This window comes from Pseudophryne corroboree, chromosome 2, assembly GCF_028390025.1.
Source record: "Pseudophryne corroboree isolate aPseCor3 chromosome 2, aPseCor3.hap2, whole genome shotgun sequence".
Lineage (NCBI taxonomy): Eukaryota > Metazoa > Chordata > Amphibia > Anura > Myobatrachidae > Pseudophryne > Pseudophryne corroboree.
In genome coordinates this window covers 275,225,774-275,238,110 of record NC_086445.1, presented here as the reverse complement: position 1 = coordinate 275,238,110, position 12,337 = coordinate 275,225,774, and the positions used below count along the sequence as shown (strand labels likewise).

Below are 12,337 nucleotides of genomic sequence, written 5' to 3'. Positions count from 1 at the left end.
ATTCTCCCCAAGATCAATGTCATGGGCGCACCACCCAGCACTATCCTGCTCTGCAGTGTTCTCCCCAGGATCAATGTCATGGGCGCACAACCTGCCACTATCCTGCTCTGCAGTGTTCTCCCCAGGATCAATGTCATGGGCGCTGCATCCGGCACTATCCTGCTCTACAGCGTTCTCCCCAGGATTAATGTCAAGGGCGCACAACCTGCCACTATCCTGGTCTGCAGCGTTCTCCCCAGGATCAATGTCATGGGCACACCACCCAGCACTATCCTGCTCTGCAGCGTTCTCCCCAGGATCAATGTCATGGGCGCACCACCCAGCACTATCCTGCTCTGCAGCGCTCTCCCCGGGATCAGTGTCATGGGCGCTGCATCCGGCACTATCCTGCTCTGCAGTGTTCTCCCCAGGATCAATGTCATGGGCGCACAACCTGCCACTATCCTGCTCTGCAGTGTTCTCCCCAGGATCAATGTCATGGGCGCTGCATCCGGCACTATCCTGCTCTACAGCGTTCTCCCCAGGATTAATGTCAAAGGCGCACAACCTGCCACTATCCTGGTCTGCAGCGTTCTCCCCAGGATCAATGTCATGGGCACACCACCCAGCACTATCCTGCTCTGCAGCGTTCTCCCCAGGATCAATGTCATGGGCGCACCACCCAGCACTATCCTGCTCTGCAGCGCTCTCCCCGGGATCAGTGTCATGGGCGCTGCATCCGGCACTATCCTGCTCTGCAGCGTTCTCCCCAGGATCAATGTCATGGGCGCACAACCTGGCACTATCCTGCTCCAGGGGATCAGAGTCTCACTGTGCTTACATTACTGTAACAGGCATAGTAACAGAGAGAGAACTCTCCCCCATCATTAAAAGACGGGGTAGATTACTAAAGCTTCTAAAACGGTCCAATCCGATTCTAGCTATCATTTCTCTATGGAAAATTATAGAAACTGATTGGTTGCTATGGGCAGCACCACCGCTTGTCTGTTTCAGAAGCTTTAGTAAATCTACACGAGGGTGTGGTTTGGACGACGGAGACACTGCAGAGAGGTTAGAGGGCAGACATGCACTGTGTCTCAGCGTGCATTGCTGGACACAATTATATCTGTGTGTAGACAGCAAGTGGGCAATAGTGGGCAATAAGAGCCTTTTCAAAAAGTTTTAATTTCAAATTGTTAACATTTTTCTGCAAAGTTTTACACTGCCTGTACCTGGGTACTTCCTAATGCCACCCGCTGCTAAAATCTAGATTCAGTACAGCCTTGAATGACTTGGATGATGCATATTGGAATTACAGCGACTGTGGCTGTTTGCTGCCATCTGCTGGGTGGTGAGCAAAGTGTAGATTTGGCTTTGAAAATTTAGTATTAACTTATGTTAATTCTAAAACATGTTCATTACAACAAAAGCGTAATAATATCAACACCCACCACCGCAACACCCCATTAGGGAAAAAAAGAAAAATTAACTGTTTCAATTATTTAATCCTCCAGTACTGAAAGAATAAGAATACCACAGAGGGGATAGATGGTTGAATTTCTTTAAACCATCAGTTAAACCTTCTAAGAAGAGCATGTGTTTTAAGTTCCACCCTTCCACATCTGAACCCTAAACTTCCTATATTAATGTTTGCTGAAAGTACAGTGATGGGTGGTGGGGTGGAGGGTGCTACTGTGTACTAAAGCTGGACTGTGAAAAAGCAGCAAGTAGCTGTGGGGCAACAAGTGATAATTGCGTCGGTATCCATATACTAGTCGGTAAAGTGATGGTGACGCCTGTGGGTAAGTGGCTGATAATGAGACAGGGGAGTGATTAGCAGGGACCCCAGTACCAGAGAACCAGTGAATAGGTGAGCAACTGTCAGGGTGTAGAATTTAGTTGTTACAAGTTTGTTTAAAGAAATTGCTCTTTTGAGAAATACTTAATACAGACTTAGGGAGAGAAGTAGTAAACCATGGAGAGAGATGAAGTACCAGTCAGTCAGCTCCTAACTATCACTTTTCAAACACAACTTGGAGCTGATTGGCTGCCATTTTATCTGTCTCTTATTTATAACTGTCCGAGGCTTAGCACCTCTGCCCCTTAGTGGTGCTCTCAGCTCCTAACTGCCATTTCTCAAACACATGTCAGGAGCTGATTGGCTGGAGCACTATTTATCATTTGTCATGAGTGATAACAAGAATCGGGATGCAGTTACACTATCGGCAGTCGGGATCCCGGTGGTCAGAATACTGACGCCAGAATCCCGACCACTGACAGTGCAGACAGCCGGAATCCCTGCTAACAGGAGCTATTTCCACTTGTGGGTGCCCACAACACCTATAGAGTGGGAATAGAACCTGTGGCGAGCGCATCAAGGGGCTTAATTGCACTCGCCCACCCTGCCTGCATTCTGGCGGCCGGGATCCCGGTGTCCGTATGCTCACCACTGGGATACCATACCAAACGTCAAGAATCACTTGTTAAGAGTGTAGTATGGCTGACCGCCGGTCAGCTTACCGACGCCGGGATCCCGGCAGCATACTGACGCCGGAATCCCGGCGGGGAGGGGCGAGTGCAGCAAGCCCCTTGCGGGCTCGCTACGCTCGCCACGCTGCGGGCTCGGTGGCGACCTGCGGTCGCCACGGGTTCTATTCCCACTCTATGGGTGTCGTGGACACCCACGAGTGGAAATAGTCCCTGTTGGTCGGCATGCCGACCATCGGGATACTGAGCCGGCGGGATGGTGGAGAGGGTCATGTGACTGTTGGTCAGCAGGCCGCCGGTCACATGAATACCACCCCTTGTTGAACATTTTTATTTTTATTGGTGTGGAAGCTTTGAAAAGTAGAGAATGCATAAATTATATTATATTGTTAATACTATCCAAATGTATGTTAGCTGAATCAAAAAAATGATGGTGCATTGTGTTGTTTTTGTATCCTGCAGACATATTTAAAAGAAATCTTGAGAGAGATTGGCATTCACAATGTGAAAGGAGCTCACAAGAACACGTGGGAGCTGAAGCCAGAATACAGACATTACCAAGGAGATGAAAAGAGTGACTAACAGTGAGAAGAGACATGGGGGAAGAGACCACACAGCTGAGGACATGAACACACACAAACTTTTCTGTTTTTAATTGTTTTGTAAAACTGATCTGCAGCACAATGCAAAGAAAACAGGTTATTAGGAAAAACTTTGTTCATGGGCACTTCTTGGTATGTAAACAATACTTTGCACCTGCCACAGAGTTTTTATTATTAAAAATGAGCCTACAATTTCTAAATATTTTTGTAGAAGTCTGTTTGGGGCATGATCAGTCCCCTTCAGAAATAAAAGTGTTGTTTTATTCGTAGAAGGAGTTGCGTTGTTTTTTCCATTTCTTTTCTTGTTCCTCTATATCAGGGCTGGCCAAACCGGTCCTCAAGATCTACCAACAGTTCATGTTTTCCAGGCCTCCTGGAGATCTGTAGAATTGGCAGTTAGGAATGAATGCAGCACATCTTAATTAGTAATGACTACACCTGTGCACCAGCTAGGTGGTCTGGAAAATGTGAACTGTTGGTAGATCTCGAGGACTGGTTTGGCCAGCCCTGCTCTATATAGTAGCAGTCCTGGGGCTTGCCTGCTAGATAGCTGGTTTTGTCGTATGACTCCGTTTACAGGTATGTGATTCAAGGGTAAAATTACACAAGAAACCTCAGTGCCACCCCAGATTAATTAAACTAAACACTAATAAATATCAATAGGGTTTAATAGATCCTGTGTATTCTGGCCGCTATTACATAAACCTCTGTGGGGTTTATAAGGTAACCAAATCATACATAAATTAAAATAACAGCGCCTGAATGCACAAGAACAAACCAATATAGTATATATAAAATTCCTACGGTGGTACTTAAGAAAATTATTTTATTAACAAACAAATATAAAACAGTTATTGTAACAAGATTGTACCTTTTAAAAGACACAGTATCAATTTATTACTTATAGTTAGCCAAATTTTTAAGTAGTATCCATTTAGCCTCTATTCTGTAGAGACACAAGTGATTTTTAACTCCTTAAAGCATTTTTTAGAATTATTATTAGCTTAAAGTTCACCTCCGTCCTGGAAACAGCGTCATCCAAATGACAGCAATAGTTAATTATCCATTGCAGGCTTTAGTTAATAGAAGCTTATTCACAGTGAGCGGTGTTTCTGTTATTTTATATCCGCAGTGAGGTGAGGCAGAGCCTTTCCTGTTCTACTAACATTTGTGCCAGAGTTTTGACTGTGTAAAGTATATGAATAATACAAAGAATTAGTTTGAAATATCTTATTTACATTATTCTAATCAATTTTATAGCCAAAACTCTATGGCTGGTGAGGCAGCCTATCTTTTCCGCACATCTCTGATCAAAACTCACCAAATTTTCAGGATCTTATACTGCTGCACCTGTGTATAATGCCCACATATACCCTTTGTTTCATATATTGCATGTAAATCTGGCTCTGGTGCTAGCCAGTGCCTCCTGATGCCTTTGAAAAAATCACTCCAGAAGTGCCGAAACGCGGTAGAACCCGCTTCCACCTTACTTGTCCTGGAATCAGTAGTGTATAAGAGATATTTTCCACTACTGCAGATTGCACAGACTCAGTAGTGACACGCTCGCAGCTAGTAGAGGACTCATTCCGGCAATTGCACATGTCGGTATATCCCCAAAGGACCAAGCAGTACTACACCCAAGGACGCTCAGGAGAGTTCTCCAGCAGAGTCTACTGTTAACCCAACAGTGTTCATTGCAGCCTAGCGATCCAGGTAATCACTGATTCTGGAAGTCTGCTCTGTGGTAGCACTACCACACAGGATATATATTGAAACTGTGCATGAGTATAGAATAACGGAAACACCACTTACTGTGAATAAGGTTCTATTAACTAAAGCCCGCAACCAGGGCCGTAACTACCTAAGGGCCAGCGGTGCGCTGTACACAGCGCAAATGCGCAGAGGGTGCAGCTGCTGACATCTCTCTTTGCCAGCACACACTGAAATGGATGTTATCAGCGGTGCTCAACTCACTGCCCCCATCTTCAGTAAGTTGTCTGCAAGGCAGCATCAGGTGGCCGGGGATACTGCTGCTGTCAGTGCTGTGTGTCCTCTGTGTGTTCCTGGGGATAGTTATTATTGTCCCTCACTCCCTCTGCTGGCTACAGGTCCCGGAGTCCCCCCTCTGATTGGTGCCCAAGGTAAGCTGATTTTTGTCCTGCTGGGTTCAGTGTCGGGCTAATGTGCTCGGGGCTTCGTGGGGAAGAGGCAGGGGGAGAGAGTAGCCATGTGCATGGTGCCTGCAGCTGTATATTGCTATGTATGTATTTCTGCGGCGAGGTACACTGGGCTCCACAAGGATTAACATCGGGGGTGTAGAGTAGGATCTTGATCCGAGGCACCAACAGGCTCAAAGCTTTTGACTGTTCCCAAGATGCTCAGAGCCGCCTCCTATAACTCCGCCTCCATGCACAGGGAGCTCAGTTTGTAGTTGGTGCCTGCAGTAGCAGGTCACTTAACAGGGGGCTGCCTCAGCCTATTCTTAGCTATTAAATTTGACAGAAAAGAAGAAATCTTTTATAAGAATCTACAAGGGCTGCAGCAGGCTAAGTCTAATAGACATCTCTGCTGCAGCTCCATCACCCCCAGCGGCGCTGTATACTCCCGCGCCCTGGTTGCCGGGTCACTGCAGCGGAGGCTCCGTTTTTTTCCAAAGGTCAGTCACACACACACACCGACCTCCCCGGATTGCAAGGCCGCTGACGAAGGGGAGGTAAGGGGCTTCCGTGCCCGCACTTTACCGCAATCCAGCGCGGACGTGGGGAGCGGGCCGCGCGTGCGCTGGCATGGACACTGATTACTGGGCAGCCGCTCCACTAGCCACCAGGGACAGTTAAGGAGCACAGGTCTGGGGGTTTTTCTCCTATATTAAGCCCGTTTTGTACTGCCAGCAGGGGGAGCAGGCTGGACCGGAGGCCCCAGCCCCAGGGCGCCATTTCTGCAATGTTCCCGCCCTGGAGCTGCATATCTCTCCCTCACTCCTGACCAGCGGCCATCACAGATTGAGCTGAGCTGTTTCTAGGACTGCTGGGACAAATCCTCCTCTGTAGAACCGCCTGATTGCCAGTGCTGTGCTTCCTACAGGACACTTAAGTATTCAACCTGTCACTGGGACAGTGTTAGTTAAGAAAGAGTGCATACATTCAGGGTTGTGTGGTACAAACACCCTGTGATATACATCCAGTGTTTACTGTGCATTGTTATGTCTATTGTTATCACATATAGCCATACTGAGTATTACTTTGTATAGCTAGTCTAGTGCAGTTTATGGTACATAATTTCTGCATGGCACGCTTGTGACTATATACGTGTGTGTGCATGTAGCTGCTGCGTGGTTACCTTAATTACAGGGTATTTCACTCAGTGGGCTATTCCTATATTACTATACCTGAGGGGGCCAAGTGTTTTCAGGTTTTTTTTCTGTTTAATATAGGTGTGTATCACAAGGTATACTGACAGTGTATTTTTCCTTGTGATTTATAGTCACCATTTAATCTGTATCTCTTGAACTCCCGGTCTGTGCTATCATAGGCACACTTTCTGAGAGTTCTTGATAGGTATAGTGCTGCTACTCTTCGCACCTGGTTGCCCAATATTGTGCACATAGATATGTCTGCTACACGTGGCAACAACGCTGCGGCTTCTCCCACACTGCGCAGTAGTGAGGCTGCGGACGTCATGGAGGATAATATGGCAGCTTAGAGTTCAGGTTCAGGGGGTTCCTTGCCCCCCCAGTGGGTCGGTAGCACCTGGGGCATCACAAGACCTACCTTGGGCTACATTTTCCACATTATTAAACATGCTTGTGACTAAATTAACGCCCCCTGTGGGACCACCTGTGCCACTGCAACAGTTTATGGTCCCTGATGTGAACCCGCTATGGGCGGATCAGCTTTCTACTCCGTTACAGCATTTGAACCGATCTATGACTAAATCTAAGGGTCACTCTCGCCCGCCTAAGACTAAGTTGTCTTCTAAATGGGCCATTACCTCCTCTCAATCCACGGCTATTCCAGACTCATCCTCTGACGAGGACGGTGCATATACTGATCCCACAGACACTGACACAGATGTTTCTGATGGGGAAGGAAAATCATTAGTGGATGTCCCGGATTTGATTGAGGCGATCAGACTCATTCTTCAGGTGACTGATGATCCTGAGCCCGAGTCTGTCTCAAAGAAACCGGATAGGTTTAAGCGTAAGAAGTTGGTTAAACAAGTTTTACCCCATTCTGATCACGTTGCTGACATACGCCAGGAATCCTGGGAAAATCCAGGGACTAAATTTATACAGAATAAGAGACTGTTGGCTCGCTATCCTCTCTCTCCGGAGGTATGTAAAAATTGGGAAACCCCTCTGCCTGTAGATTCTCATGTGGCACGTATGGTTGTTTCCTCTGCTCTGCCAGTAACTACTGTCACCTCTCTGAAGGATCCGACGGATCGACGTGTGCAGGGCTGTTTAATAGCGATTTATACCCTAACGGGGGCTGTGCATAGGCCAACAATTGCAGCGACTTGGGCTGCTGAAGCTGTTGAGGCATGGGCTCAGGAACTTGAGGCGGAACTGCCTTCCAATGCATCCGAGCATGCATGACAATGTCTCTCGTACATCGCCACGGCTTCTCTATACCTTAAGGAGGCGGCCTCCGATGCTGGGGTGCTCGCGGCCAAGGTTGCTACTACGTCCGTCTTGGCCAGGCTTATCCTTTGGTTGAGATCCTGGTCGGTGGATATGGATTCAAAGAAAACCCTGGAGGTGATTCCTTTCAAGGGAGACATTCTCTTTGGTGAAGACCTCAATAAGATTGTGGCTGATCTGGCTACTGCAAAAACAGCTTGCCTACCTAGTACGGCTCCTTCAACGCAGAAGGCTAAAAGTACTTTCCCACGGCCCTTTCATCCTTCAGGTAAAGCAAAAGGTCAGGCATACCCAAAGCAAGATCATGCTTCCAGGCCTGCCAAGCCCAGACCGAAGCGTGCCTGGGCCGCCCTTCAGCCAGCTTCCAAAACGGACAAGCCTGCTGCATGACGGGGCAGACCTCCCTCTGGGGGATCCCAAGGTGGGGGACCGACTTCTAGGTTTTGCCCAGGAATGGTTGAAGACCACTTCAGATACCTGGGCGAGGGAAGTCGACGCTCGAGGTTACGCCATACCCTTTAAGAATCGTCCCCTGCAGCGGTTTTGCCTGACAGATGTGCCTCTGGATCAGTCAAAAGCAAACGCGTTGCACTCAGTGGTACATTTCCTCTTGACCACAGGAGTGGTAGTACAGGTGCCTCTGGCTCAGAGAGGCAAGGCGTACTATTCACCGCTGTTTCTAGTCCGGAAGCCGAACGGGTCCTCGTGGCCCATTCTCAATTTGAAGTCCCTGAACAAGCATGTGCGGATCTCCAAGTTTCGTATGGAAACTCTGCGCTCTATTGTTCTGGCCTTGGAACCTGGGGACTATATGGTCTCCCTGGACATACAGGATGCCTACCTGCATATTCCTATTGCGGTGTCTCATCAACAGTACCTGCGGTTTGCGGTGGGCAACCTTCATTACCAATTTCGGGCGTTACCCTTTGGTTTGACAACGGCTTCCCGAGTTTTCACCAAAGTAACGGCGGTAATGACGGCTACACTCCGCTGTCAAGTGTCGAAGTCAGAAAATATTACAACACACACATTACGTACAAACACCACATAGATGGCCTCCGTGTGCGTACGTATTCGGCTGTGCGTGCACATATTCACAAATTGCGTATGGTCGCTCCCACAGTCCTGCACATTAGAGCGTGGTATGAGTAATTACAGTGGAATTTGTACTCGCATGGAAAAGCCACAAAGACATATCATAAATCTAATCTATATACAGGTTGAGTATCCCTTATCCAAAATTCAAAATCACACATTTTTGGTTCCCCTACTGAGATAATGACACATATATGTATATATTATATTATATATCTATATAATATAGCTGTATATACACATAATATATAATATATATGTTATCTCAGTAGGGGACCCAAAACTGTGGGATTTTTAATTTTGGATAAGGAATACTCAACCTGTATTGCATAAATCCCACACTGTCTGCTTCCTTTTCTAAATAGCATGAAGATCGGTCACACATAAATTAAAACTCCCAGAGACTAAAATACAATGGCATATTTACACTAAGCTTTGAAATTCTATGAAGAAGGCAAACACCTTTGTTTACTAGGGTAGCTGAGTTTCTATTTAAAGCAATAAGAACTGGATTGTCATTGTCTCACCTGAAGACAAAAACAAACAGAGACAATACCCAGAAACCCAGGCTGATAGAAACTCAATTAGCAATAGCTAACAAAAATACAAACCAGACATATCTGAGATACTAACATTCACAGTCTAAACTCTTGGAGATGTATGTGTTTGTATATATATGTATATATGTATATATATATATATATATATAATTCCTAACAAATTGTAATAGCAGGAGTATGTGTGTGTATGTGTACATACATATATATATATATATGAGTATATGGATATATGTATATCTTGAGGATGGAAATAGATAATCATATCATGTGTGGGATCATATTGTTCAGAGTCACGTAAACATTAATCTGGTGGGAATAAGAATATTATTATATATTACCACATTAAGTTATTAATAATACCAGATTTATGTATGATTAATGTGATGGGTTTAACTGGTCATGGGGCGGGAACTCCGATGCAAACAACAGAAACCACATCTCAAGTCCTAGCCATCGCCCACTTCTTGAGCTGACCAATGATCCCCGGTGCACAGGATATGTCCCACCCCCAAACCAATGGAAGAAGAGCACACAGTGTCTATTGTATGATGTTTTGATCTACTGTATAAAGAGCCAGCTGCATGCCAGGTCACTATCACAGACTCTGAAGGTCATCACCCTTGATGACTGAGGACCGGACCGGGAAGCGCAGGCGAAACCAAAAGTATGTACCATTGACGCATCAAGGCGTCTCTGTATATTTGGGGTCCCTAGCGCTATATCTAGGTGCAGGGTGTGGCACCCCAAAACACCAGCATAAGCCAGAAAGCCCAGCGTAGCATACCAGTGAAAAAAACTATAAATTAGTATTTAGGATGCCGAAGCTATAGACAAAGTGATACAAAAATGAAATGCAATTAAAATAGAGAAATAGTGTTAAAAAATGAATAAGTGAAAAGTGTTAATAGAATGTAAAAGTATGCCACACTAAGGCCATCCAGCTCAGCCAGTCCAGAGGCACCACACCTCACACCTCCATTACCCCAATCTGGGTCTAAGATTAACCAGCAAGGAGCCACATGATAATGGCTCCTTACTACAATATGTCTAAGCTAAGAGCTACCTACCTTGGAGCAACCCCATAATGCTCCATGTGGCATGTCAGGGCCTGCACCTCCTCCTAATGCAGGAACCTCTCTGCCTCTCACAACAAACATATATATTGGTAGATGCTCAATTAGCTTAGTAATATCATTCAGGTGCTCGAAAGGGAGGGGTATTTCTAAGCAAGAAAAAAAGGCATTTGTTTCCCCCAGCACCCTGAATAATAACCGTAACCAGATATAAATTCCACATGATAATAGAATTCAGAGATCTTCGTTACACATATTTGCGCAAATGTGTGAATAAGCCCCAAAGCCGCATCAAGGCGTCTCTGTATATTTGGGGTCCCTAGCGCTATATCTAGGTGCAGGGTGTGGCACCCCAAAACACCAGCATAAGCCAGAAAGCCCAGCGTAGCATACCAGTGAAAAAACTATAGTGTTAATAAATTAGTATTTAGGAAGCCGAAGCTATAGAGAAAGTGATACACAAGGGATCCTACCGTACTTGGACTATTTGTTGATCCTGGCAACTTCCCTAGAACTTCTCCTGTGTCATCTCGATCTGACGGTCCAGTGCATGACAGCCCACGGGTGGCTGATCAACTGGAAGAAATCCTCCCTGTTTCCTGCTCGGAGCATGTTACACCTGGGAGCGTTATTGGACACTCACAACCAACGGTTGTACCTGTGTCAGGAGAAAGTCCTGAAGCTTCAGGACAGGATTCGATGCTACCTATCTCGTCCGCAAGTGTCGATACATTCGGCAATGCAAGTGCTAGGTCTCATGGTGTCTGTTTTCGACATGGTGGAGTATGCTCAGTTCCACTCTCGCCCTCTACAGAAGTTAGTTCTGACCAAGTGGGACGGCCTGCCTCACTGGATAAGATCTCACATGATCTCATTGTCTCCGGAAGTCCGCCTGTCACTGAGCTGGTGGCTGCAGGACCATCAATTGAGCAGGGGCCGTCCATTCTGGATATCCGACTGGGTCCTCCTGACAGCGGATGCCAGTCTGAGAGGTTGGGGCACTGTGTTGGAACAACGCTCTCTTCAGGGTTGGTTGACCAAGGAGGAGTCTCGAGACTCCTGATAAATATTCTGGAACTGCGGGCAGTGTTCAATGCATTGACAATGGCCCAGCATCTCATACAGAACAGACCTGTTCAGGTGCAATCGGACACCGCCACCACGGTGGCGTACATAAATCATCAGGGCGGCACTCGAAGCCACATGGCGATTAGGGAAGTATCAAGGATTCTTCAGTGGGCAGAACGCCATTTGCCGGCCTTGTCAGCAGTGTTCATTCCAGGCGTTCTGAACTGGGAGGCGGACTATCTTAGTCGTCAGGACATGCATGACGGAGAATGGAGACTACATCTAGAGGTGTCTCAACTTCTCGCGGACAAGTGGGGCCTCCCAGATGTGGACCTGTTGGCGTCTCGACACAATCACAAGGTTCCGGTCTTTAGAGCAAGGACAAGGGATCCTCACGCAGCGTTCGTGGATGCTCTGTCAATCCCATGGAACTTTCGGCTGCTGTATGTATTCCCTCCGGTGTCACTTCTGCCCAGAGTAATACGGAAGTTCAAGCAAGAAGGAGGGAACCTGCTTCTGGTCGCTCCAGCGTGGCCCAGGCGGCACTGGTTCTCCGATCTCCTGGGTCTCTCGTTGGATCGTCCCCTTCTACTTCAACAACGACCAGACCTCCTCGTTCAGGGCCCTTGTGTTTACCAGGATTTGGCCCGTCTGGCTTTGACGGCATGGCTCTTGAAGCTTCCGTCCTGAGGGCCAAGGATTTTTCTGAGGCAGTTGTTCAAACTATATTGAAGGCCCGTAAGCCGGCTTCTGCTCGGATATACCATAGGGTCTGGAATGCTTACTTTACTTGGTGTGCGTCTCATAATCATGACGTTTTCAAGTTTAGTT

General features: G+C 46.8%; 1 protein-coding gene across 2 annotated transcripts in view; it reads left to right on the top strand.

Annotated features, from left to right (window-relative positions):
- The window catches only part of GTF2F2 (general transcription factor IIF subunit 2), a 423,942-nt gene extending 420,602 nt beyond the window's left edge, over nucleotides 1–3,340 (top strand). For both annotated transcript variants that reach the window (XM_063952832.1, XM_063952831.1), the window contains one exon: nucleotides 2,929–3,340. In XM_063952832.1, coding sequence (XP_063808902.1) covers nucleotides 2,929–3,048 — 120 coding nt within the window. In that variant the 3' untranslated portion in view covers nucleotides 3,049–3,340. The remainder of the gene's footprint in view (nucleotides 1–2,928) is intronic.
- Nucleotides 3,341–12,337: the final 8,997 nt, after the last annotated feature.